Genomic DNA, 24178 nt, shown 5'->3' on the forward strand with positions numbered 1-24178 from the left:
AGATTTCCAAAACGCAGAAGGAATCCTGGGACAGCAAAGCCATCAATTTTAAGTATACCATAACAGATAAAAAACAGATAAAAAAAAAAATCTCATAGTTTCTCCTCATGCAACAGGCAACGCAGGCAAGAGAGGACCTGAACACAGGGTTTAGTCAGCTCGTAAATATGTTTTGAGCATTAAAGGAGAACATGAAGGCAAAGGAAGGGTTGAAATCCGAGGCCTCTGAAGGCTGGAATCTGAGAGCAAAACAAGGGAACAATACAGGAACCATGACCCAGTAAAAGAAAATGTTGACCCATCAAAGACCTGGAGACAGACGTAGCTTTAAATCGTGACCAGGATGTTGAGTGCAACAGGTGAGTTGGAGGGAGAGTGAGCGACAGGCTGACAAGGCAACCCATCAAATCAATTTCTGGCCTCCTAAAAATATCTTAATGTTTGCTGCCAAAAATCATTAGGTGATATGACAGCCTAATATGTGGCCCAAGCACTGCTTTATATAACCTGGGACAAACTGGTGTGAAGAAAGCTTGACCTGAAAGATAACTTGAAACAGCTCGTATTCAAGTTATCTTCCACTCAAGTTGAGCTGCCATAAATTCTTTTGATCTCTGTCCACTAAAGTATTTAAGACCACTGTGTGACCATGAATTAAATTGTAAGCGTTCAGCATTTTCACCCTGTAAGAGATGGAGATTGTGAGATAAAAAAGCTAAAAAAGCTAAAAATTGATGAAATTATTATTATTATTATTATTAGATGTTAGTTAGCCAATAATTAAATGTGCAACTCACGGAGAACGATGAACACATTTTTCAGGGTTGCAGGGAGCTCTTGAAGTGTGAGATAGGACAGTGTGTCAGTTGTCTGTGGAACCTACCTCTGTAGCTACCACAAATATATCAAATCCTTTAAACACACGCAGAATTTCAGACCTTTAAATGAAGAACACCCATATGGTGTGGAGATACACAAGTTGATCAGCGTACCTTAGACTGGCAGGAAAATTATTAATAGCAATTTTGTTCAGCACTTTCTTTTACACATCTGATGTGAATTCTGCCTGATCCAACACAGATTCGCTCTCACACGTCTGAAGCGAATTGACTGAAAATAAATGTTGAGATTGTCAGAGGATGACAATCATTTCTCTGGTGTTCAGCCAAAGGCCGTCATGGGCTATGGCTGATGGGTACATCAAAAAAATGTGAGCAACCTAACTTTATAGTTGTCTGCATATATTCAAGAGCAGGAACTAAATATTTTTGAGGCGGCTGTGGAACTTCTTACTTTGAAAGAGGAAGGGAAAATAACAGCATGAAGATTAGTCAGTGGAACATATGCAGAAGTTGCTGGAAAAAAGAAATCAACAAAAAGAGACACATGTTAAGATCACTTAGACTGCAGCTTGGCTGTTTGATAACTCCTTTCAGCATTATGGCTGAACTCAGTTTTAATGTGGATCACGGCTATCTGGAGGGTTTGGTTCGTGGGATGAAGGCTGGGATCCTGACTCAGACTGAATATAATAATCTGGCCCAGTGTGACACGCTGGACGGTAAGAGTGCTGTGCTGTGCTGTGGATGCATTTTAGTTTTGTTAAGTTTTCCCAGAAACAAAATGTTCTAACATACACATATGGTTTGACTTTTTAAATTTTTTTTTTTTTTTTTTATTCGTGCGCATGTGTGTGTGTGTGTGTGTGTATGTATGTGTGGCTGCTGAGAGGGATCCCTTTACCAACCAAGTTTCTTCATGTGGATCTCATTTATCAGGAAGCTTGTCTCATTTTTCTTTCCAGGCGCAAAGTCCTTTGTGAATTAGACAGAACAAGCAATGAGGTGCTGGTTTTAAATATGTTTAAACTATGTTCGTACTCCAATACAATGGTCATTTTACTATATTAACACTGATTCATGCTTGTTGGAAGGATTCGTGAAGATACATCTATCCACACAAATATGGTCAGCACAGGTTTGTAAAACTAACTGATGCCTTATTGTTGTATTGTACTAGTGATCACCAAAGCCTTGTATTTAAAAATTGGCCATAAGTTAAAAGTAGCCATGTGTATGTGTAATTATATGATTCAGCTCATCCTTATTTGTGACTGTAACCTAACAGGAAAATGTGGGTTTACTGGGGATACTCTGTACTCGAATGAAGTACAGGAAAAAGAGAAGTTGAGCACAAAATGGTCAGGTACTCCTCCTCCCCTTCCCTCAGACATGAAGCTGCACCTGCAGAGCACTGACTATGGAAAACTACTGTCCTCATCTGAGGACAACCTGACTGTGTCTCTGGTGGACACCAAGCTGAGGGAGAACCTGGTGACTGAATTCAGCTGCCTGCGCTCCAATGCGCTGCCACCGCTCTCTACCTTCCTCGACTACATAACGTACGCCACCATACTGAGTGCCATTTCTTATTTATGTCTTGATTCTCTAAGAATTTCATTCCGCTTTGCTCCAAATGAAAATTCTTCATTGGTTCACTGATTTTAATTATGGTTTTTCCAACAGTTATGGAAATAATAGACAAGACAAAAGAAGCATCCCTATTTAATTAGAAGAAAACAATTTTCCTCCTACCTGCTCTATACAGTCCAGCTTTACTAAACTAAATGTGTCCTTAATAAAATGGCTGTGATGGAGAATTAAAGGTACACCCATTTTCTGCGCTCTTTGTGTTGCCATAGCTACAGCTACATGATTGACAATGTGGTGATGCTGATCACGGGGGCCCTGAAACAGAGAGATGTGGAAGAACTTCTCCCACGTTGTCACCCACTGGGAGCTTTTGACCAAATGGCAGCAGTGGGCATCGCACGCACGCCAACTGAGCTCTATTCAGCCATCCTGGTTGATACGCCACTAGGTAGTTTCATCACGGCATCTAATTCACTCCAAAAGATGAAGAACTGAGTATATGAATCCTGTTTCAGTGGCAGTCATCAAAAGTCAGTGAAGATAAATCATTGCTATTTTTGACAGAAGATTGTCAATGGAAACAGCCTTGAAATCTCTAAAATAGGGAATATGATTCCTTCTTTAAATAATTATCATTTCAACTTGATTGTTAAACCTTTGAATTCATGTCACAAAAGCATGCAGCACAAATTTACCTGTGTCTCTTCACGAAATATGGTATGTGCTGTTTTTTCCATGGAACAGATGTTTTAGCAAAAATGTATTTGATGCAATCTGACCTTAAAAATAGAAGAAAAAAAAAGTTGTTTAAATATTCAACAACTTTAAAATATCTTTTTTAAATATATCTTCTTATTTTTCTCCAAAACTTTACGGCTCTGCCGTTATTTGTCAAGCTGTCTGGTGCTTGTTGAATTTATAGGTAATTTTGGTGAGCTTCTGGAAATGGTAGAGTAGCTGCAAGACATACAGTACAGGTCAGCGTGGTGGGCATTCATCAGCAGCATGCTCACTAAGTTTTTTGCTTGTTGTGTCTGTCTTATGTGTAGCTCAGTTTTTCCAGGACGCTGTATCAGAGTCCAACCTGGATGAAATGGAGGCCGAGATCCTGAGAAACAAATTATACAAGGTAACTACAGGGCGATGTACTTACAAACAGACTTCATTCATTTACTGTGTGTGTGTGTGGAGGGTTTACTACCCTTCCAGAAATCGTAGTGGAGAAGTTTGTGTGCCCGGGTTGTCAGGAGTTATGTGCTCCTGGTAGTGTCTCCCAAGGCAAATTGGTCTCAGACGAGGGATCAGACAAAGAATGGTTCAAAATACCCCATGAAAGATAGAGGAGCTATCCCTGGCTGGAGGAAGCCCGGGGCCCATTTTTGGAGCCGGGCCTGGATGGAGGGCCTGTCACCGAGCACCTGTTGGCAGAGACTGCCATGGGGCCCAGAGCGATGTGGACACTCCTTCTCCCCCATCCCGTGGACCTGCCATCTGCGTGAGAAACCGCTGGGGTTTTGTGCGCTGCCATATTGTTGGTGGGGGTAGTGAGGAGCCACAGCAACCCAGACCTGGCTGACTAAGCCTGACTCTGGGGACGTAGAACATCACCTCTCTGGTAGGGAATGAGCCGGAGCTTGTGTGTGAGGTAGAGGGCTCCTGGTTGGATCTGGTGGGGCCTATCTCCACGCGTGGCCTAAGCTCTGGGTCCAAAATCCTTGATAGTGGCTGGACAATATTCTTCTCTAGAACTGTGGAGGGCGTGAGGCACCAGGTGCGTGTGGTACCCCAATCATGCCCCTCCAGTCCGCATGTGCTTTGGGGATCTGGAGAAGGCATATGACCAGCTTCCCAGGAAGTCTTCTTCTTGGGAGGTGCTGCAGCAGTATAGGGTAAGGGATCACTTTTGAGGGCCATCCAATCCCTATATTCCCAAAGCGAGAGCTGTGTGCAGATACTCTGCAGTAAATCAGACTTCTTTCTGGTGGTTGTTGGCCTCCACTCGGGCTGTGCCTTCATGAACACTCAACTGTGGTGATGACAGGTTGCAGGTCGGTAGCCAGAGAATTGCATTGTTGCTTTTTGCAGATGACGGTTCTTTTGGCACCATCGACCTTAGATCTATAGCACTCACTGGATTAGTTTGCAACTGAGTGTAAAGCAGCAGGGAGGAGGATCAGCCTCTCATGGTTCTTAATAGGAAACGGATGGATTGCATATTTTGGGGTCTCGTTTATGAGTGCCGGAACTCTGGAGCATGAAATTGACCAGAGAATTGGGGAAGCTGGGGCGGTGCTGCTTACACTGTACTGCACTGTTGTCATGAAAAGGGAGCTGAGCCAGAAGGCAAAGCTTTCAAAATCACGGACACAAGCGGCTGAAATGGGTTTTCCTCTACAAGATAGCTTGGGTCTCCTGTAGAGATAGCATGAGAAGCACAGTCATCTGAGAGAGATTCAGACTGGAGTTGCTGCTCCTTTTTTGTGGAAAGGAGCCAGTTGAGGGGACCTGGGGAGGTGCTTCTGGCATATCCAACTGGGAGGAGACCTCGGGGCAGACCCAGCACCAGGTGGAGAGATAATATCTCCTCAAAGGACGGGGAGCGCCCTGGGATCCTCGCTAAAGCTGTTACCCCCGTGACACGACTTTGGATAAGCGGTTGAAGATGGATGAATGGATGAATTGCTACTCTGGGATGATTTGCAATTGTAATTATAATCTGCCAACTGAAAGTGTAAGTTGCTGTGTGTAACGTAATGTAAAGGTCAAGAAGTTCAACTATCAGCAGCAACAAAAAGGCTGACCTTTGTTTGTTTTTTGTTTTTTTACAGGCTTATTTAGAGTCTTTTCACACATTCTGCAAGAACATTGGTGGGGCCACAAAGGACAGAATGTGTCCTGTCTTGGAGGTATTGTGACAGTTTGCACTAAATTGGCTAGTGAATTTTAACATAAGATTGTTATTTGTTTTGCTGAAGATGCTCCATGTGTTTTTCTCAGTTCGAGGCAGACAGACGGGCTTTCATCATCACAGTGAACTCCTTTGGGACAGAGCTCAGTGGTGCAGACAGGACTGCTCTATATCCATCTTGTGGAAAGCTTTATCCTGAAGGCCTGCAATTGCTGGCCAAGGCTGAGGACCATGAGCAGGTCAAAGCTGTGGCCAGCTGTTATCCGGTGAGTTCCTATTTATCTCAGGACTGACAAAGGAGAACCATCTTGTTGCTGCACTTAAGTCAGTCATTTGAGTACTTTAACCTAAATCTCCCCGCAGGAATATAAAATCATTTTTGATGGCCCTGAGCCAGGAGCAGGCTTTAAGACTCTGGAGGACAGATTCTTTGAACAAGAGGTACATTTTAAAAAGATATTTGTTACTCTTGCTATATAGATGACATAAACATTGACAGTTTTTCACAGCTGTCAGCTGGATGTTGAAATTACAACACTAAAGATTGTAGAACGTCTTGTGAACAGGGCTAATGCTTCACTGGAGACCAGACGATACAGTTACTCAGGATCAGAAGATCACTTTAGATGTTGGGCATAAGCCAGATGAAGACTTTTCCAGGGTTATAAGATAGTGTTTATTCATTATTTATCCCAGCCTGATGCACAAAAAGGAGACAGGGCAATGGCGAGTCTGCATACTCTCTGTCCCAGGTAGGGGGAAGGTAAATCTCATGTGCTTCCAGCTCTCCAAATAATCTGCTGCAGAAGAAGGACGGCAGCTCTATTGTTGTGTAGACATTGCAAACATTACATTGAAAATCACGCACATGAGAGCTTAGTTGGAAACTAACTGTATACAAATCTGTTTCTGTATCTCAGTGGCTTCATCTCTTTCCTCAGGTGAAGCTGAACACACTTGCTTTCATGCAGCAGTTCCACTTTGGAGTATTTTACTCCTACATCAAGCTGAAGGAACAGGAGAGTCGCAACATTGTCTGGATTGCCGAGTGTGTCACACAGAGGCAGAAGTCCAAGATACACAACTACATACCCATTTTTCAGGGAACCAATTAAACGGGATGCAGCCATACATGCAGCTAGCATAAAACGGTGTAATAAATGCACTTAATCAAACTGTATTAAAAGTATTTGTTAATCTTTTTTTGGCCAGAGTTTGGTTGTGAGGATTAGTCCCTATGGTTTCACTAAAGTCAGTCACAAATACAGTATCTTCAGTGTTTGTACTACAGACCACAGAACACAAAGCTCTTTGGGATTCATAAAAATTATTGCTTAGTTTGTTTACATTCACGTTATTGGCACAATATCTGCATGCGCAGAAGAAAGGTGAACATTACAGGAGGCATAATAATGTGTAATTATCCAAGAATACAACACTTAATAAAAAAGTATGGACTTAATGAATGTCGTACATCCAGTGGTATAAGAGTGGAAATGTGTTTGTTTAGCAGCTAACAGAGCCCTGAAATCTCTCAGCTCTGCTTTTCAAATGCTCGGCCATTCCTCATACTTTGACTGAAAACAAAAAGAAAAAGATGTTAAAATGGGTCAACTTTGTTTTTCTCACACCGAGAAAACTCAGCCCGCCATGGCAGCACAGTGCCACAGCGTGTACTGCTTGGACACAGCATGAGGCCAGTCCTGCACCATACATGTTGGAATACTTACAGCAAAGCGAGGGGACCTCTAGCGATACATAATTCTGCTGGCAGAGATGAACGAATGCGGATGCTAATCTGCAGGGGGCTCTGGAAGAGCTCAACTCACAGACCGTAAAGAACTGAACTGGCTCCACCTGATGACACATGAACTCACAATCAATCACAAACTTCATCCAACATCCTGAGCGTCAGGGTCAGTTCAGGAAGCAGAAAGGATAACATTTCTTTAACTGTTAATACTGTGCTAAAACTGAAATTTCGCGGCCTTTTTTTTCCTGGCAAAGCGAAAGCATACTGAGACCAATTTTTCTTTAAACCATTCCTGAGCCATTCATTCAACCATTCATGAGTAAGTAAATACAAATGTAGTTGTTTGTTTAATTTGGGAATTAAATCCATGAGCACTGAAGAAAAGTCAGAGGTGACTCAAGTGAAGTTTTCCCAGTCTTACTTCAGTGTAAAATCTATCTCGCCAGGCAGTGAGAGTTACTCAATGGTCCTTATCTAAGGTGAGTCTAGGCATGTGTGCTGTGTTTCTTTACTCACCACCCGAAAACAGGAGCTCAGGGGAGAATCGGGGGAAGAGAAAAGATAGTCACAGCTCACAGGGCTCGCTGCCGTAGTGGCTGGTGGCCTTATGCTCTCTGGTTTCATCTGACGACACGTATACAGGTAAGAGGTGGAGCTCCATTAACCATCAACACAGGTGTTTTTTTTTTTTTTTACATATGCATGGATCATGACTCATACCTGCCAGCTGTAGATGAAACTGTTCATGTTTTCAGCTTGCGATCCATCAGGTAAAGGGAAATCATTCCCAGCTTCGTTGTCATTGGTCCCTAACAGACCAGTGGAAGTGCCTAAGTAGACAATGAACACGCACACGCACCAGAATCGGACATGTTGTAAGGTATGAAAGTAGCACCAACAAACTTCAGTACAAGCAGAGTACTCCTACCATGTAACCATCCATCCAGAGTGAAGCTGCACACCTCAAGCAGCAGGTCGCATGACAGTGACACTCCATTCTGATTTGACACCTGCACAGTGCTTGACAATCTTCTCACAGCCACTCCACTGTCGCTGTGAAATGTGTGTGTCACAGTGTTGTTGCAGTTGGCCTTTACCTGTGACACAAACATCATTTTTTCCTTCAAATAAAGAAACAAGACACTGAGACCTCAGAGAGGAAATTCCCGCAGGAAATGAGATGGTTCAGGATACTGGAGGGATGAAAGCCCCAACACGCCACTCTCTTGATTCATATGTTTTGCTCCCTAAACCAAATTCTATCAGCAGCATTAGCACATGCCTGGCCACTCTGCCCAACGTTGAAGGTGCTGTTGTTCAGCTCCAGCAGGAGGGAGCCTGAGCTGAGAAGCAATGTGAATGAAGGGTCGGTGCTGACATCGTGGGCGAGGAGCAGCGGATATGAGTCTGGTAACTCAAACAGGTGACCATCAAACGTCACAACAAACTGGTCTGCCACCAGCAGAGCTTGGTCTTTAGAAGAGAGAGAGAGAAAAAAAAGATAAAGACAGGGACTTTAAGTGCTTTACATATTTTATTTACATATAAGAATACGTAGCAGCAGAAACATTTTCCTTTGGTACCATCATAATTAATTGAGACAATGTTGAATTGTTAAAATGAATTAAGTAAAAATAAGTAAACAGAAGACAGTGAAAGTCTTTCCGTACACAACAGGCCAGCTGCACATACAAAAATAAAAGTGATTGATGTTGGTTGAAATTATGATAATTACAAATCTTCAGAGTAATCGGAACCAAGTTACCGTTAAATTTTTTATAAAGAATAATTTTAAAAAGTCTTTTCGAAAAGTTATCAGGATTTATTTTATTAACTTACGTCTGAACGGGCTGTCCATGAGCTTCCTTTTGAGGCGGTGCAGTTCAGCAATGGGTCTGATGGACGCCAGGGTCTGCAGGGGCCTCAGCAGCCACTCCTCCAGAAGAATCTCCACCAGGCCAGCGTCAGCCACGCTTGAGTGAGCGATGGGAGGGAGCGGCACAGACACCATCACTGAACATTCGCTGCAAAAATAAAAAAAGATCCTGGTCATAATATCTGAATAGCTGAAAAAACAGATTTAATCACTCGCAGAAACTATCTGGCTTAAATTTGGTTTTGGAAAATTTGTTTCAAGGGCCTCTTTGAGAGTTCAATTTCAAACTGAACCACAGTTACATAAGTACTTAAAAGTACATACAAATTATTTGTAAAAAATAAATACAAAGCATATTCATGGAGGTCTCAGGCATGTCCTACCTGGGGGAGAATTTGTATACAGAGGCCACGTGCTTCCTGAGTCCAGACAGAGCTGTGGCCAACTTGGTCTCTACCCACTGGTAGGTATGTTGTCCTGCCTGAGTCACAAAAAAAAAAAGCATTTCACACTGTGCACTTATTTTTGGTCATTGGTTTCAAACATCTGTAATCACATGGGACAAAATCTTATGAAACAGGGGTCTACAGTTCTATCTCTGCCAGATTACAAGTCCTTGATGTGAAAAAGTTTTAGGAACCCTGATTTACCATACATTCCTGGAAATGTACATCATAATAAATTATACAAGTGCATCAATATTTTTATGTTTTTATGAGTCTAATTGACTCACTACACAATTATAAATTGATGATGCATCAGCATGCAATGATCATATTCATGCCATGTTTCTTAAATTTAAGATATTTACATGGACAACACATAAGATACTTGTGTTCATGTAAACACACTCAGTGACACAGAATCAGATTAGATCTACAAATCCCCGTCAAAGATGATATAATGACACAAACAGATGTGACGGACAAACACCATAGTTCATGTTCCTCACCATGTCCAAACCAACACTTAGCATAGTGATGCTGGCTTCAGCCAGTGGCCTCAGTTTAGGGTTCCCCAGCAGAGCAGGCAAAACCTCTGCCAGCCTGCCAGTCCACAACAAAGCGGCCTCCCTCCACAGCGCCTCTGGTCTCTGGCCGTTCACATCCTGGTACACACCTGCCAGAGTGGCTAAGGGCCCTGAAGCCAGATCATAAAAACAAATTTGGCATAGGCCTTTAAAGACGGCCGACATCCACAGAGACTGAAAGTAAGACCAGCAAAACATTTCTTTACATCATGAATATTATATGGGTGGGGAGGTTTGTAGATCCTGGACTCCAAAGACTTTCTGTGATCATGCCCCAAAAAGAGGGAATGAGTGATGTTAGTTGTGGTTTATGCACAGAGATAATGAAGTCAAGGAGAAGAGGATTATTTTTTTTCCTAGAAAAGAAAGATTTCTGCCTGTGGTAAAAGGTAGGGATCTACTGTGCAGCCCTGAGTATATTTATATACACAAGTTCAAAAAGAAGTCAGACAGCTCCTGATTAAAGCAAGGAACGACACAACCATGGAACTGAGCCTCCCTCTCACTCATTGCTACCACTTCTCTGTCAGGGTCAAAGAGGATGGAGGAGGAGGAACCCTAGAAAAAAAAACAAACAAACAATTCACCAGCCTGGACGGAAGGCAAAAAAAATCTAACTAGCTGAATGATTTCCATTTGGGGTTCAACTTGTAGAGTTTATCTCATGGCTGTCACAGTGTGATGCAGCCTCTAACAGAGACCAGTTCCATCTGCTTGCTGGACGCGGATCCACTTAGAGTTCAGCCCTCTTTTGTGGAGTGCGCACTAATAAATCCACAGGCCAAGAGAGACTGCCAGCTTTACTGCTCAAAGGCTGTGCAGCAGCAGCCTATATTCCAGACCGCAGCACTGTCCAAACTCTGTGGATGAGGTCTATCATGACAGCAATTGTGAAATTTAGTGTGCTTAAAAACATTAATGCAGTACTGATATTTTATGGGATTTAACTGCTTTTGTGAATATTTTTTTTCCTGTGTTTATTGTGAAGACACTGCACTCTATTCCTGCCTCTGAACTTGTTGACCTGCCTGCAAATATCGAAATATAAGGACAAAACTGAACCCTTAAAAACACTGAACTCACTCCTCAGTTCCTGTTGTCCCTGCATCGAGGCACGCTGGAGCACACTGAGGAGGCGAGGCAGGCTGACGGTCACGATGCGACGGAGGGCGCAGCTCTGCCACTGAGCCAATAGACCCCTTCCCTTTTGGCCCAGCAGAGCCTCAACTTGCTGGGAAACATGAAGGAGTGCAACGCTCAGCTCCCGGAGCAGCTCACTGCCTTGGGACTACAGAGTGTTGGACAGAAACATTCACCACACTGAAAACTGCAAATCACACAGTATGCTGAATATTTAACATTACATTCATCCTGATGTTGTTGTGCATTGTCGTGGTTACCTGCCGTCTGAATTCAGCGAGGTGATGTTGTAATGTCCTTATTCTGTCCGACAGTTTTTTCCATGTCTGATAGCTCATTTGGTGAATCCGTGCCTGAGAAAACAACGAGATGCAGCATTTAAAGGTGTTCTGCTGCACTAAAGCAAAAGATTTGTCCTTTTTTTTTTATTGGTGGTACCTCCAGTGAGGTGAGACTCTCCAAACAGCCACTTGCTCTCAGAATCAGCCTCTGATCAGCTGCTCCTACAGACACACTGCCCAGAGAATCAGATGCGCCACTGCTGTCTCTGTTCCTCACATCCAACGTTAAACTGTGATTCGTTCCTACACATGCCACCAAAGTGATGTCCTCACAAAGTTCTGAACCTGCACACAAAGTGAGTGAATTCTTCATAATTCTTGCGTTAATATTTTCTGCATGATTTGTGATTATTTTGTTTTTACCATTCGCATAACCCATTGTGGTCTGAAGACATCGTCCCTCCACTGTCCCATTCAGCCATATCTTTTCTATTTGATCCAGTCTGGCCTGCACTTGGAGACCAAAACCTTGGGGCCAAGACAGCGCACTGCTCCCCACTTCCACACTCCAGTTTCCTATTCGAGACTATAAAGATTACAAAACATTTCAGATCGAGCTCAGTCAAAAAACTCAAAACTCAAAGCTGGGGTTGATATTTTCAGTTGCCAACCATATGCAAATCTTTAAAGACTGAACTCTGGTATTTATTGTATCCAATATAGCATGATATGACACCAGAAACTAATGCTATGGATACGCATTATTTTTGTTTACCTCAGAAAACAGAGACATGTTAGTGCCCTGGGAGGTGGAGGAGTTAGTGATGGCAAGGGTGAGGCTGCACAGGTAAGGGTGTCCTGTCACAGACAGATGAGACTGTGAGTGAAACAGATCGTCTCCTGAGTTCACTCTGTGGGATCCTGACCATGAAAGTGTCTGAGACACACAAAGAGACACGTGTTAATATATTCAATATTTAATATATTTCAAAACACTGTTATCAGTGGTGTATGTGGACTCACAGGCTGGGGAGGGCAGAGCCCCAGCAGCACAGTGTGCTCCAAAAGATTCCTGAGGTTGGTCTGCACTTTGGCCAGCAGAGTGTGTGAAGGACAGGGTGCAGGAGACACTTTGTCCAGCCCGACATTAACCTGAAGGCTGTGTATTCCCCGTGGACTTTTCTATAAACGAGATGCACGCACAAACTGAGATTTTGTTCAAAACTCAAGCCATTCACTATCAGACATGTTTCATGGTTGGTGCCTGGTACCTGGTACTTCAGGCTCTGCTTGATGCCCATGTTGTCCCATCTTAACTCTGCACTTTGTGAATATGAGTTTCCCTCCTGAGCTACTGAGACACAACCTTTAACAGTGGACACGTCCATCTACACACACACACACACACACACACACACATATATATATATATATATCAAGAAATGGCATGACAGTTGCATAATATGTCCATAAAATCCAGGAGGAAAATGTTGGGGGTTGGCCCACCTGTGGTTTGGTGAATACAGCACAGGCCTGCCCCCTGCTGGAGTTTGTCCGCCACTGTTTATTCAGGCTGAGGGAGACGTTGAGAGGGACAACACTGCCACATGACAGATGGGTCTGCATGCACAACAAACAAACACACACAGAGAGTTAAACTCACCTATTTCAGCTAATTCACACACGTACTATCCTCTTCTCTTTACCCTTAAATGGGAACATGCGTCTTTGCTTGTTTTCCTGATATAGCAGATAAAAAAAATGAAATGATGGACATTTGATTGATTGATTGATGAGCATCAATCACCAGATGAATGTGGTTTATTCCTAAAAAGGAGCAGATAAGTAGCTCAGTACATGCTGTGTATCAAAAGACTGTTAATTCAGGATTAGAATGTATTTTCAGTAAAACAATGTAAGGTTTAACTGAGTGTTCACAGTAGGCATTACAGTGTAAACAACATGATGCAGGGTAAACTACTATTGCATAGACTCCAAGACAGCAAATAGATGGCAGATGAAAATGTTGAAAACCACAAATACAAAAAAAAAATGATTTAAGCTTAAGCAGATTGTACTGAGGAACTTTCACAAAGGGGTTTTGAGTGAAGAGACACAGCAACTTTCCTCACCTGGATGAACTGAATCAGGATCATAAAGCTGTGGCTGTTTTAAGGTTTTGGATTCACTTCTTTGTTAAATGATGCATTTAGTTGGACACAAAAGTGGGAACAGCCTTATGTACCTGGAAGATGCTGCGTTGTTCTCCCTGTGGGCTGTGTGACAGTGTATGGAGGGATAGGTGGCTGAGTGTGGAGGAGAACGGCTGTTTCAGTTCCAGCCTGGTCTCATTCATCTCTTCTGAGCGGCTCCACCAGCTAAGTGCTCTGACCTTCATATGAGAAAAGCACATCATGACCAAAGAGATCAAAACAAAGATGCAAGCAGGTTCTTAGATGTGGCATTTACTAAAACCTGGTCATTTTCTGTGAAAAGCAAATAGGTGTTCATCACTGCAGTTGTGTTGTTATGCTTGTGCGCTTGTGCGCTTGTGCTTGTGGGTTCACGATTTTGTTCACAGATCAGATTTTCTTTTCCTGCATTAATGAAGTGATTTCACCACAGCTGGAAATGTTTCAGTCAAAATGATCTCACGATAATGACTTCAATGTTTCAGGGTCCGGTTTGTACAGCCTGACCTGCTCCAGTCGCCCATGCCTTGTCCAGCCCAGGGACACACTGTCTACTCGGCCCTGTAGGAAACGCTCCAGTGTCACTTCCAAACTGGTGTGGCGGGGAATGCAGTTGATCTGAACTAAGATGAAGGGAAAGTTTAAGACGTCACCAGTCTGTGGTCACCTTAAATCTGGGAGGAGTTGTTCACCCGTCTGTATCATTTTTGTGGTTGTTACGAACAAATATGTGCTGGAAATGAACAAACATTGGAGAGTTGTCTAGAGTGATTTACCCTTCAGGGTCTGGTTCCCCATCTGCAGTGCCGGAGGAGCAGAATACAGACCAGACAAGCTGAACTCCTGATTGCCCCACACAGCTCCATGTTGAACTTGGTGGCTCCAGGTCCTTGCTTCATAAACCGTCCTCACTGCAACAGTCCTGGGGAGTGGCCTCAACTAAGTTCACAGTGAGGGAAGACAAAATAATTGAATATAGGATTAGAAGAAATATTCTGTATGTATAGAGGTTAAGTCATCATTCACTTATCTTTTGTGTTCATTTGTTCACAACAGAAGTATGGAGTTACCAAAAAAGTACCTGTGGATACGAGTGTTGGAGCTCCAGAGCCTGTCTGTATCCACCCTCAATGACTGCCAGATCCCCCAAAGCCCACAGCCTCCTCCTGCCTGATGTCACCTCCAACAAGCCTGACACACTGGCCTGAGACTGGTTCAGCTGGAGAAAGGGAAGACAAGTTGTGCCAATAAAACTAGAATAAGAATAAGAGTGAGTGTAAGAACGAGAACAAGAATGAGAACAAGAAGCCACCTGAGAACGGACATTGAGATGAGAAGGCAGGTAGACCAGCATCCTGGGGATATTCTGGACTACCTTCATCATCAGGTCCTTGCTGGACAAAAAACACATCTGTCACTTGAAGTATTTGCGGAAACCTTTGTGATTGGCAGGAGGTGTGGCCTGCTAGTATTAGTTGATACATTGACAGTGAGTCGGTGCTGTGTGTGTCTGTGTACCGATGAGGCAGATGGTGTCCCTGGACGATGAGTGCGAGTGATGAGCTGAGTTCAGGGTTCACAGCCATTGAGCACTTCAGCTGTGATTCAGTGAGCCTTCCCCAGGCCTCCAGCTGTGTCAGCAGTCAAAGAGGTGGTTGGCACAGAACCGCAAAGTTGCTATAATTCTGAGTGTCAGTTAATCTCACCTGTAAAGTGGGATTAGTTTGTCCCAGCACAGTGTGTTTGAGTGTAACTCTGGCCTCCTTGGACGCACCATGTGCCCTCCAGCCACCTATATCCCCAACAAATCTGACCCTCCAGTCTTGACAGTGAACATCTGCTGAGGCACTCCACAGAGGCCCTACAGATAGGAATAGAGCACCACTGTCACAGGTTCAAGACACAACACTTAAAGGGCCCCTTGTAGCTTTCATGAGAATGAGACTGAGGGCTGTCATTTATTTAAATAACAGCAAAGCCATTGCACTTTAGATATATAGGGGGTCAAATGGTAACATGCTGGTTGGTAAGTCTTTGAGACTGCTTGTATGTTCAGATTCCAGACAAAACCTCATGGTGAACTTTTTGTGCTTGACTGGAAAAAATAAAAAAGACTTGAATGTCTTCCACATGCACACGGAAAATTCAATCCTCTTGTCCATTTCGAAGATATTGCAAAATGACTGCAGCAATGTTTCAAAATCTCAGGCTTCACGGAATAGCATTAAAAATGGCACGCACACACTAAATCCAGTTGTCACTACATACCCACCTTTGAACTGAGCACTCAGCACAGTGTTCAGAGTGAATTGTGCTCCTGTTTGATTTGAAGCTGGTGGAGCATAGGTGAGCTGCAGGGCCAAGCGTCCGTCAGCCATACTGACATTAAATCCAGAGGTAAACAGCTTGTGCCGGTCCACAGTGAGCTGAGCCCTGGACTGAAGCTGAGAAAAGACCCCCTGGACTGAACATAGACCCTAGCAGACACAAAAGATTTTGTTTTTCCCCTAATAAAAAGGATCATATTTTAATATTTGATGGTTATAGTGGTTTTACCTCTATATTGAGTGGTAGTCCTCTGTCCTGTAGCCACAACCAGCTGTGCCACAGGCTTCCAGTTATCTCTCTGGTCATAAGGAAAGATTTTAGCCTCAGTCTCAGTCCTGTCTGCTGACTTCCAAACTGGGAGTTTAAGGTTAAAGCCCTTCCTTCAGAAGAACCAAGCTCTACCTGCACACACAGCAACTGGGATATTAATTATTTATTGTTTTTCAACGCATCTTCACAGAGTAGTTGAATATACTGGATTTTTTTTTTACCTGAAAACTGATGTTTCTTGCGACTCCCAGTTCCTTCAGATAGTTCACTGTGTGTCTAAAATGGCTCTTCACGCTCACTGTTTCAGACATCTTTAACACTGCTACGCCTTGAGTTATCTATAAGACATTCAAAGAGTCAGCAGCAGCTGTTACAATGAATTCACGATTACAACACACACTTTTAGGGAGTCCTCTTCCATGTGGTTCACACTGAAGGACAAGCGCTCCACACAACTAGAGACATTTCTGTTTTCTTCTTCTTGTGTCTATCTGATGAGCCAGTAAAAATGAATCAGTAAAACTCAGTCAGCTGGGATAGGAATACAAATGTACTATTGTGGCCTTGGATTTTCAGCTTGAGAGATTTGGAGGAGCAATTTACATTCCAAAATTGTGCTATTATGCTAATTATTGCTCTTACCCTTTGATTCCCGGAACTGCAGTTGAATACATAAAAGTATGAGCCATTGGCTTGACTCCCAGAATTAAATGCTACTGCTGTATGTGCAGAGAGACCCAGCTCCTTCAGCACGGGTATGGAGTGGTTTAGATGAAGTAACGCTTCATATTTATCCTGCATCAAGAAAAACACCATCTCATCCAACACAATACATTAGGTAATTGGATTTTAAGGCAGTTAATTTACATTTAAAATGGTAATACATGTGACATCGAAAATATTTTTTTGTAATTACAAACCTTAATTTTACCAAGAGCCAGTAAAGCATCTAACTCTGCATCATCCATCCCCATGGAGACCTGAGTTTCAACAACAGTCCTAGACACAACCAACAGCCCAGAGGCCTGTATCCTGTCTGGACCACCCCACAGCTAGAAACACAGGCAGCAATATGGTGAAGTTATTCCAGGTTTGTTAAGCAGTTCTTACTCTTTGTGAATGCTTGAAGTGTGTTTTCAGTGGTGTCTGTACCGGAATATGCGTGCAGTTGTTGTGATACACCATTGACCCCTGCAGGCCTGACTGTGTCATCACAGCTCCACTGGCGCTCACAGCACACTCGTCCATCTGAATTAGGGCTTCTGTGTCGTATCGCTGTTTTCCAGCCCTGCTGCTTACTCTCAGTCTACTGTGCTCAGGGAAACCCCTGAGAGCAGGGAGGCTGTGCGTCAGCTGACCATCAACACTCAGCTCTGGCCAGGCCTTTGCATTTAGCCTTAGAAAGCCTCTTTTGCCCTCCAGATCAGTGTCCAACACGGCTGTCCAGACACCCTCAGCATCCAGCCACACTGAACCATTTAAATTTGCCTACAGTGGAAAAGAGGACTGTTGTCATTCAGACTGGCAGTGGTAGCAAATGCATACATTTATGAGAAAAAATGGACAACTGTAACATTTTTAAAAATAAAAATAATAAGTAAAATAATAAAAAAAATCTAAATGAAAATAAGTGTTGCGTCTGTTGTGTCTTTTTGTGTCTTTTTGTGTCTGTGTAGATGTAACTCTTGTACATAACCATAATTATTTTAAAAGACACACAGCGGTTAGAACAGTCACCTCACAGCATGAAGGCCTGGGGCCTTCCTGTGTGGAGTTTGCATGTTCCCTCTGTGCCAGTGTGGGTTCCTTCTAGGTGCTCTGGCCTCCTCTACAGTCCAAAGTCACGCAGGCTTAGGTCCATTGGTGACTCTGAACTCCCTGGCCTGAGTGTGAGCGTGGATGTTTGTTTATGTGTGTGGGCCCTGATATGGACTGGTAACCTGTCCAGACTGTACCCCCATTCTCTTTTTTGGAAAGCTATGACCTGGATGAGAATTTTCCTGGGAGGAGATATTGATTGGCTGAATGATTGACCCTACCTGCATCACTGGGCACTCTGACTCCAAAGCCCAGAGCCGCCGTTTCCTTCCTTTGCCCTCGATGACTTTCCTGGCTGTAATGAGACATGCCCCAGCTTTGATGAATAGAGCCCCATTCTGCTCAGGGCCTGCAGGAGCAGCAGCTTCTATGGAGATCACTTGTGGTACACCTCGACTCCTCAGCCCAGGGAAGGAGTGAGCCAGGGACCCAGAGATATGCTGAGGTCTGCAAGACCGTGCCAGGTCCAGGGTGAGGTCTTGGTTGTCTGCCCTCAGAGAAGAGGTCACATTTAGCCGGCAGGGGGAGACTGACAGCAGTCCCTGAAGAGCCAGGGAGACTGGAAGGACCGTTCTCTGGAAGACAGATGTCAGATCATCGATTCTTCTCTTGTAATAACTTTTTTTTTTTTTTTTTTAACATTTGTGCCTTTAGTGTTTATACACATGTATGGGCAGTTGTAGTCATTTCAAATGTTTTTGCTGTCTAGAGAAGAATTAAAACTTGTGTCACTTTTGTGCCAGCAAGTCAAATGAAGAGCTAAATATGTAACATAGCAATAGTATAACCTACAGTATTATTTTGTCATGCTGTGAGTGATCATTAAGCCGTAGCTTGGCATGAATCATCCCAATGAAAGCAGCGACATTGTACAGTCACAGTTAGAAGCAACAAAAATAGTTTCACCTTAAACATAATTTTCCCATAAGCACTATTAAACTAAATCTTTCTTACCTGTAGGGCAGGACAGTAGTTGGTTACATTGACAACATAAACAGACTGGTCTGCTTCTGTTTCTTTAGCCTCCCCCAGTTTACCCCTGAAATAACAGTGTCCCAGCTCCAGGCCAACCTCCATACCAGGCAAATGTGCGGCTGAGACGTTCAGAATTAGGGTCCCGTGGGAGGGAACTCCCAGAGCCTGTATTGCCTCTATAGAGTGGTGGACAGATGCTTTCAGTCTAAGACTAGGGAGGCAGGTTAGGTACAGAATGAGACTGCCTTTCTGATCCTCTGCAGTCTGCAGAACAGTACTGACATTCATGGAGCAGCCAGAGCGGGTGATGGAGATGTTGACTGATGTCTGTGGGGGCAAGAGAGGCTGTGGGGGGGGGAATGACAAAAAGACATATTTAAATGAGAGGGGGGATTATTATTTACTCCTTCAAAACAAATTTAGACTCAATGACTTACTATAAATGGATTTAAAGGTTGTTAATATGAAAGCAGATGTATACATTACCAAGCTAATTAGCCTCAATGTGTCAATTAAACAATAAAAAGAGAAATTACCATATAGACACAAGACCATTAGTAAAAGGAGACACAGGCTCTCTAGGTTCTTATATAATGTAGGAAAGGTGAAAACAAGATATTGTTTAAGTTCTAAAAATACCGTGGGAACTACCAAGGAAATAAAAAGCCCAGATAAATCTAAATCGTCTTATCGTTGCCAAACTGAATCAAACTCATTTAGGTCATTAATATCGGTGTAACGTTTTATAACAATCCATCACATAGCTGTTGGCATTTCTCAGTCTGGGCCAAAGACAGACACAACTGAGGCTAAAAACCATTTAAACTATGGCCTTATTACTGCCGTTTTCATGCAATATTATTGTTATCATGAACATCAATGGAAAGATAAGAGCCATCTCCAAGGTGAAGATGTTTCTTGTGCTTTCCTTCTGCTGGGAAACAAGTTTCTTGTTTCCTTTCTAACCTCCAGTAAGACACATTGCTGCTGGACATAAACATTCCAGCTGGTCCTCCTGTTCTCTCCTCCTCTTTGTTGATTGACCAGAAGACGCATCGAGCACACATCGCTTACCAAGTCAATCTGTCCTTGACTTGCTGTGGTTGACATGTTAACAGTGAAACCCCCAGGTAAACCAGTAGAGGTCAAGTTTTGCTGAATTACGGCCCTGAAGGAGGTGGGTGACTTTAAGGCAGCGGCAATATCCATCTGAGTAGAGTGGGCATTTAAAGACAATCGAGCACTTCCAAAGAAGGAGGTATCATGGAGCTGACCCGAGCTCTGGAAGTCAACTCTGTTTGGGATGATGGCGGTAAAAATGGCCAAGTGGTGCTGGAGGGTCCAACTGAACTCAGCCTTTTGGTCCTTTATCAGTAGAGACAAGAGGCACTGGAGCGAGTCTTGCTGGTTTTCTAACCTGAGAAACCCTTTCAGTCCATCTTTCCCTGCTTGTGCACGTACATTCAAAGATGTTTTATGCGCTACATTCCCCTCAATGCTCTCTAACAGCACCCACTCCAGCCTCCCCACGCCTTTACATCGGGAAGACGCAAACAGAAAGGAGCGGACTGAGTCCCAGGCTTCACTGCCCTCTGCCCACATGTGACACCAGCTTTCCAACCTCATCCGACCTGTCACCTCAGCTTTGTGTGCACCACTGCAGGTCCCATACTCAAGCAGCCCATGCCAGCCATACATTCCAGGCCTCTCCAGCCTCAATCCCATGTTTAAATCCATTTTCCAACTGCCAATCTGCAACCCAATCCCCAGGGCCCACCTCTGAGGACCTGGCCGGAGCAAGAGTCTGAGACCAGACTTGGTGGGTACCCCCAAATGCTTCAGCAGTAGTGCAGAAGAATGAGTGAGGTTAGCTCTTAGCTCCTTTTGACCCGTGGAACTGTGACAGCCTTTAGCTTGAGCACTGATGCTAAGGTGAGTGAGTGATAATCCATAGCAGAGCCTGTTGTGTGGTCTATAGGAGCGAAAGGCTTGTACCTCCACAGGATGGCCTGCCACATTTCCATAGCACTGGGCTGAGAGTCGGTCTGCGGTTGTGTCCCCTGTGCAGTTCATCTGTGTAAACAAAACCCCTGTTGGTAAAGTTTATTTTTGAGCAGAGAAGCTGAAGGAGCAGATGGGAGACTTTCCGAGGGACAACCGAACTGTAAACAACATAAAATATTGTGTACACATACATGCTGGTCTGAACCTTTACCATGAAACAACACATGTAATTAATAACTACATAAATAATTTCATGATGAGCTGTCGGACAAAGCAGCTCAATGACTTAAGTGATATTTTGACATCTTGGGAAATACATTGATTCCCCCCCGTTGCAGAGTGTTTGATGAAGAGATCCACATTCCCCAAACTAGAATCAAAATGTGAATCAATGGCCAGCAGTTTTTGTCCACATTAAACAAACATATAACGTGCAAGAAAGTGAAACAGCAAATTTATTTTAGGAAAACAAAACCATAGACTTTCTGAAACTGGTTCAGATTCAACGTGCACTCACTATACTATGCGTGGATCACTATAAATAACAGCGCAATACTGCTTCACATTTTCAGTCTGATGAACATGTGTAAATTATGTTAATTTTACCTGTAAAGATGTGGGCATGATACCCTGGAGCAGTTTCACCTGTTGCCATAGAGACACTACAAAAATAGCTGTCCTGTTTTTGGAGCCAATGTTGAAAACCACGTCAGCCATTCTCTCATCTTCCACATGTAAGACAAAACCTGCATCTAGCCCCTGTGTTTCTATCTGGCAGAAGAAGAAAGCAAACTGCATAAAACACTAGAAAATAAAAGGTGAGTATGTACAGGAAATGTAATTCTTAAGAAAACAGGAATTTGCCAGGAATAGAAATGTGTCTTGTCATGATAGTCTTTCACCTGATAGTGTGCTTCAGCTTGTATGGAATTTGATAAACCTCTTTTGAGCAAGGCTTTTACTTGATGCTGCAGCCCAGAGGTGTACTCCCATCGTGGAACAAGCTGGTCTGACTTTCCCCCATTAAAATCCGCCCTCAGATACTCAGGTCCAGCCTGCACCTCTGCCACAAGCGACAGCCGACTGGCATCCTGAGCCCACTTCACCTGGGCACTGCTGTTGGCAGGCAGACCTATATCCAGAAGACAAATGAACTGAGAGAGGAAGAGAGCAAAATGTCATGTAATGTAATGTAATCATTTAAATCATACTTACCTTTGGCTTTGAATATGTGGAAAGAATGAGAGACCTGGGTGCAAACTTCACCCCTCCCTGCATTCCAAAGTCGGTGGCTCACGTTCACAACCAAATTTTCTTCTCCTGACTGAACACACAGCCAGCCAACAGACTTTCTTCCCACCATGTTTTCTTCATCTTCACCGTCCAAATATTGCCCATGGTCCTTCAGATATCCCAGTCCTACACTGTACAAGGTCTCCATTACTCTAACCTTCAGTTGTCCTGCGGCACAGACACGTACAGTAAAAATTTGATGAAATTCTTTTCATTACAAAGCTTATACAACACCATACGGTATAGTTCATAGCAGTAAACCAACATAAAAATGTTATGTTGGTTTACTGCCTTAGCAGCTCCCAAACCTTAAATAAATCAGTCCAATAACCCCCATTAAACTCCAGCTTTTCATTTTTAAGCTTAAGTTTACTGTATAAACCAAACACATGATACACAATGTTTTGATTTGTGATCTCTTAAGGGTTAGGGTTAGTCGGTAGTACCTTTTTATGCAAAGCCAGTCTAGGTATTTCCCACCAAGAGAAATTGATTTCATGCTCTACAATGAAGTTAATCAACATTACCACTTTATTTTCAGACAAATTTTTACCTTCAGCGACGGTGTCAGAATACCCCAGTGCCCCATCCAACCCCAGGGCTGGAGGAAGAATTGTAAGGTTGGATTTGGAGTTCCTCAGGTCCCCTGACACAGCCAGCTGGATACCCTGGGAGTTTTTCAAAGATCCTTTAACCTGGGCTAGCAGAAGCTCAGTCCCCTGTGTATAAGAGCCATGTAAAGACAAACTGGGAGAGCAAGAGCAAACGGAAGATAGAGACCATCAGCACAGGATATTATACAATAAATGTAGAGCGCAGCTGGTGTGTTAAGATGCTGGTGGATACCTGTCTGAGGACATGTTGGCAGCTATGTTTACTTGCAGGTCAGTGGCCGAAGGCAGTAAGCTTTGGGATAAGTTTAGACCCAGTCCCAGAGCTCTTTGTCCCCTCCGGAGGGAGTGGGTCATCTGGGCATCCAGTTTCACTCTGTCCTTCCCATCAGCCCTCACCTGGACTGTGCTACTTCTTTTACCAGCCTCTGCAGAAATGCCTGCTGTGGCCCTTACCTAAATGAAAAACAGCAAAATGAGTAAAAACACAGCATCTTTCCATCATGTGAAGATCTAACGAAATAATTTTAATGTACTACGAAAGCAGCCCACCTCAAGGGTTTTGGGAATCTTTGATTTAAAAGGGTGACTGAGAGATGAATATAATCCCAATCTGTCTGAGGACCCATTGAGCTGTACAAAAAGCTAAAAAAAGAAGGGAGTACCTTAAAACAACACCACAGAATAACTATGCGGCAACTGAAATTCAGAGATACTGTAGCTTTACTCACCTGACACTCTTGTCTCTCTATTTTCAGTTTCCCTCTGGCCTGATACTCAAAGTTAGTGTTGTTTTTGGGGTTCCAACATACATCTCCCTCCATTAGAGCAGACGAGGGGAGCTGCAGCTGTGACAGCAATAACAGTTGAACTGGTCATAATTTTGGCATCTTTTAGTGTAAACTGCACTGTACACAGCTGGAGGTGGACTGGAGATCAGTCTGTGGTCAGTCTCTGTCTGTGGTCATCCTACATCGTACAAATCCGCCCTCTGCTCATTGGAGGTGTAGAATACTTAACTATATGGTGTTGTGTTAAGAAATTGATTACCTGGGGGGGGGGGGGGGGGTTACCTGAAGCTGATGGGTAAAGTTGGCTTTAACTTTTATCATTTGTTGACTCAAATGCAAAGGACTCAACTGAACTTCTCCAAAGAATGCCAGTCTCTCCTTGCTGCCGACCCGTAACCTCCCTTGTATATCCTTCCGGGTCTGCAAAAGAAAGTGCAGAAGTGAATTCTAATTGTTCGACAAGCTTAGTGATTCAT

At 43.5% G+C, this 24178-nt stretch overlaps 2 protein-coding genes across 3 annotated transcripts; one reads left to right on the forward strand and one right to left on the reverse strand.

Moving 5' to 3' along the window:
- The first annotated feature begins 1411 nt into the window (after window positions 1-1411).
- Window positions 1412-6789, forward strand: LOC115057623 (V-type proton ATPase subunit d 1-like). Its single transcript, XM_029524793.1, has 8 exons — window positions 1412-1561; window positions 2230-2401; window positions 2702-2880; window positions 3482-3561; window positions 5261-5338; window positions 5430-5606; window positions 5704-5781; window positions 6282-6789. Exons 1-8 carry the CDS (start codon window positions 1441-1443, stop codon window positions 6453-6455), a joined length of 1059 nt encoding a protein of 352 aa, XP_029380653.1. The 5' UTR covers window positions 1412-1440; the 3' UTR covers window positions 6456-6789.
- LOC115057622 (uncharacterized) lies at window positions 6290-24105 on the reverse strand. 2 transcript variants are annotated; one of them, XM_029524792.1, is made up of 41 exons: window positions 24052-24105; window positions 23643-23759; window positions 23464-23556; window positions 23147-23367; window positions 22854-23047; window positions 22223-22468; window positions 21910-22139; window positions 21614-21778; window positions 20999-21076; window positions 18983-19348; window positions 18250-18603; window positions 17363-17698; window positions 17131-17262; window positions 16853-17005; window positions 16432-16548; window positions 16169-16342; window positions 15885-16089; window positions 15319-15473; window positions 15131-15243; window positions 14925-15006; window positions 14694-14831; window positions 14389-14551; window positions 14120-14235; window positions 13666-13812; window positions 12927-13040; window positions 12692-12808; window positions 12444-12602; window positions 12196-12357; window positions 11844-12006; window positions 11578-11765; window positions 11400-11492; window positions 11083-11287; window positions 9922-10109; window positions 9353-9450; window positions 8933-9117; window positions 8376-8566; window positions 8022-8190; window positions 7814-7923; window positions 7610-7717; window positions 7071-7197; window positions 6290-6917 (listed from the first exon to the last, which is right to left on the reverse strand). In XM_029524792.1, the coding sequence occupies exons 2-41, from the start codon at window positions 23733-23735 to the stop codon at window positions 6907-6909; spliced, it is 6459 nt and encodes a 2152-aa protein (XP_029380652.1). In that variant the 5' UTR covers window positions 23736-23759; window positions 24052-24105; the 3' UTR covers window positions 6290-6906. The 2 variants fall into 2 exon arrangements, with proteins under 2 accessions (XP_029380652.1, XP_029380651.1); XM_029524791.1 differs by having other exon boundaries at window positions 23985-24098.
- Between the last annotated feature and the right edge of the window lie 73 nt (window positions 24106-24178).

This window comes from Echeneis naucrates, chromosome 17, assembly GCF_900963305.1.
Source record: "Echeneis naucrates chromosome 17, fEcheNa1.1, whole genome shotgun sequence".
Lineage (NCBI taxonomy): Eukaryota > Metazoa > Chordata > Actinopteri > Carangiformes > Echeneidae > Echeneis > Echeneis naucrates.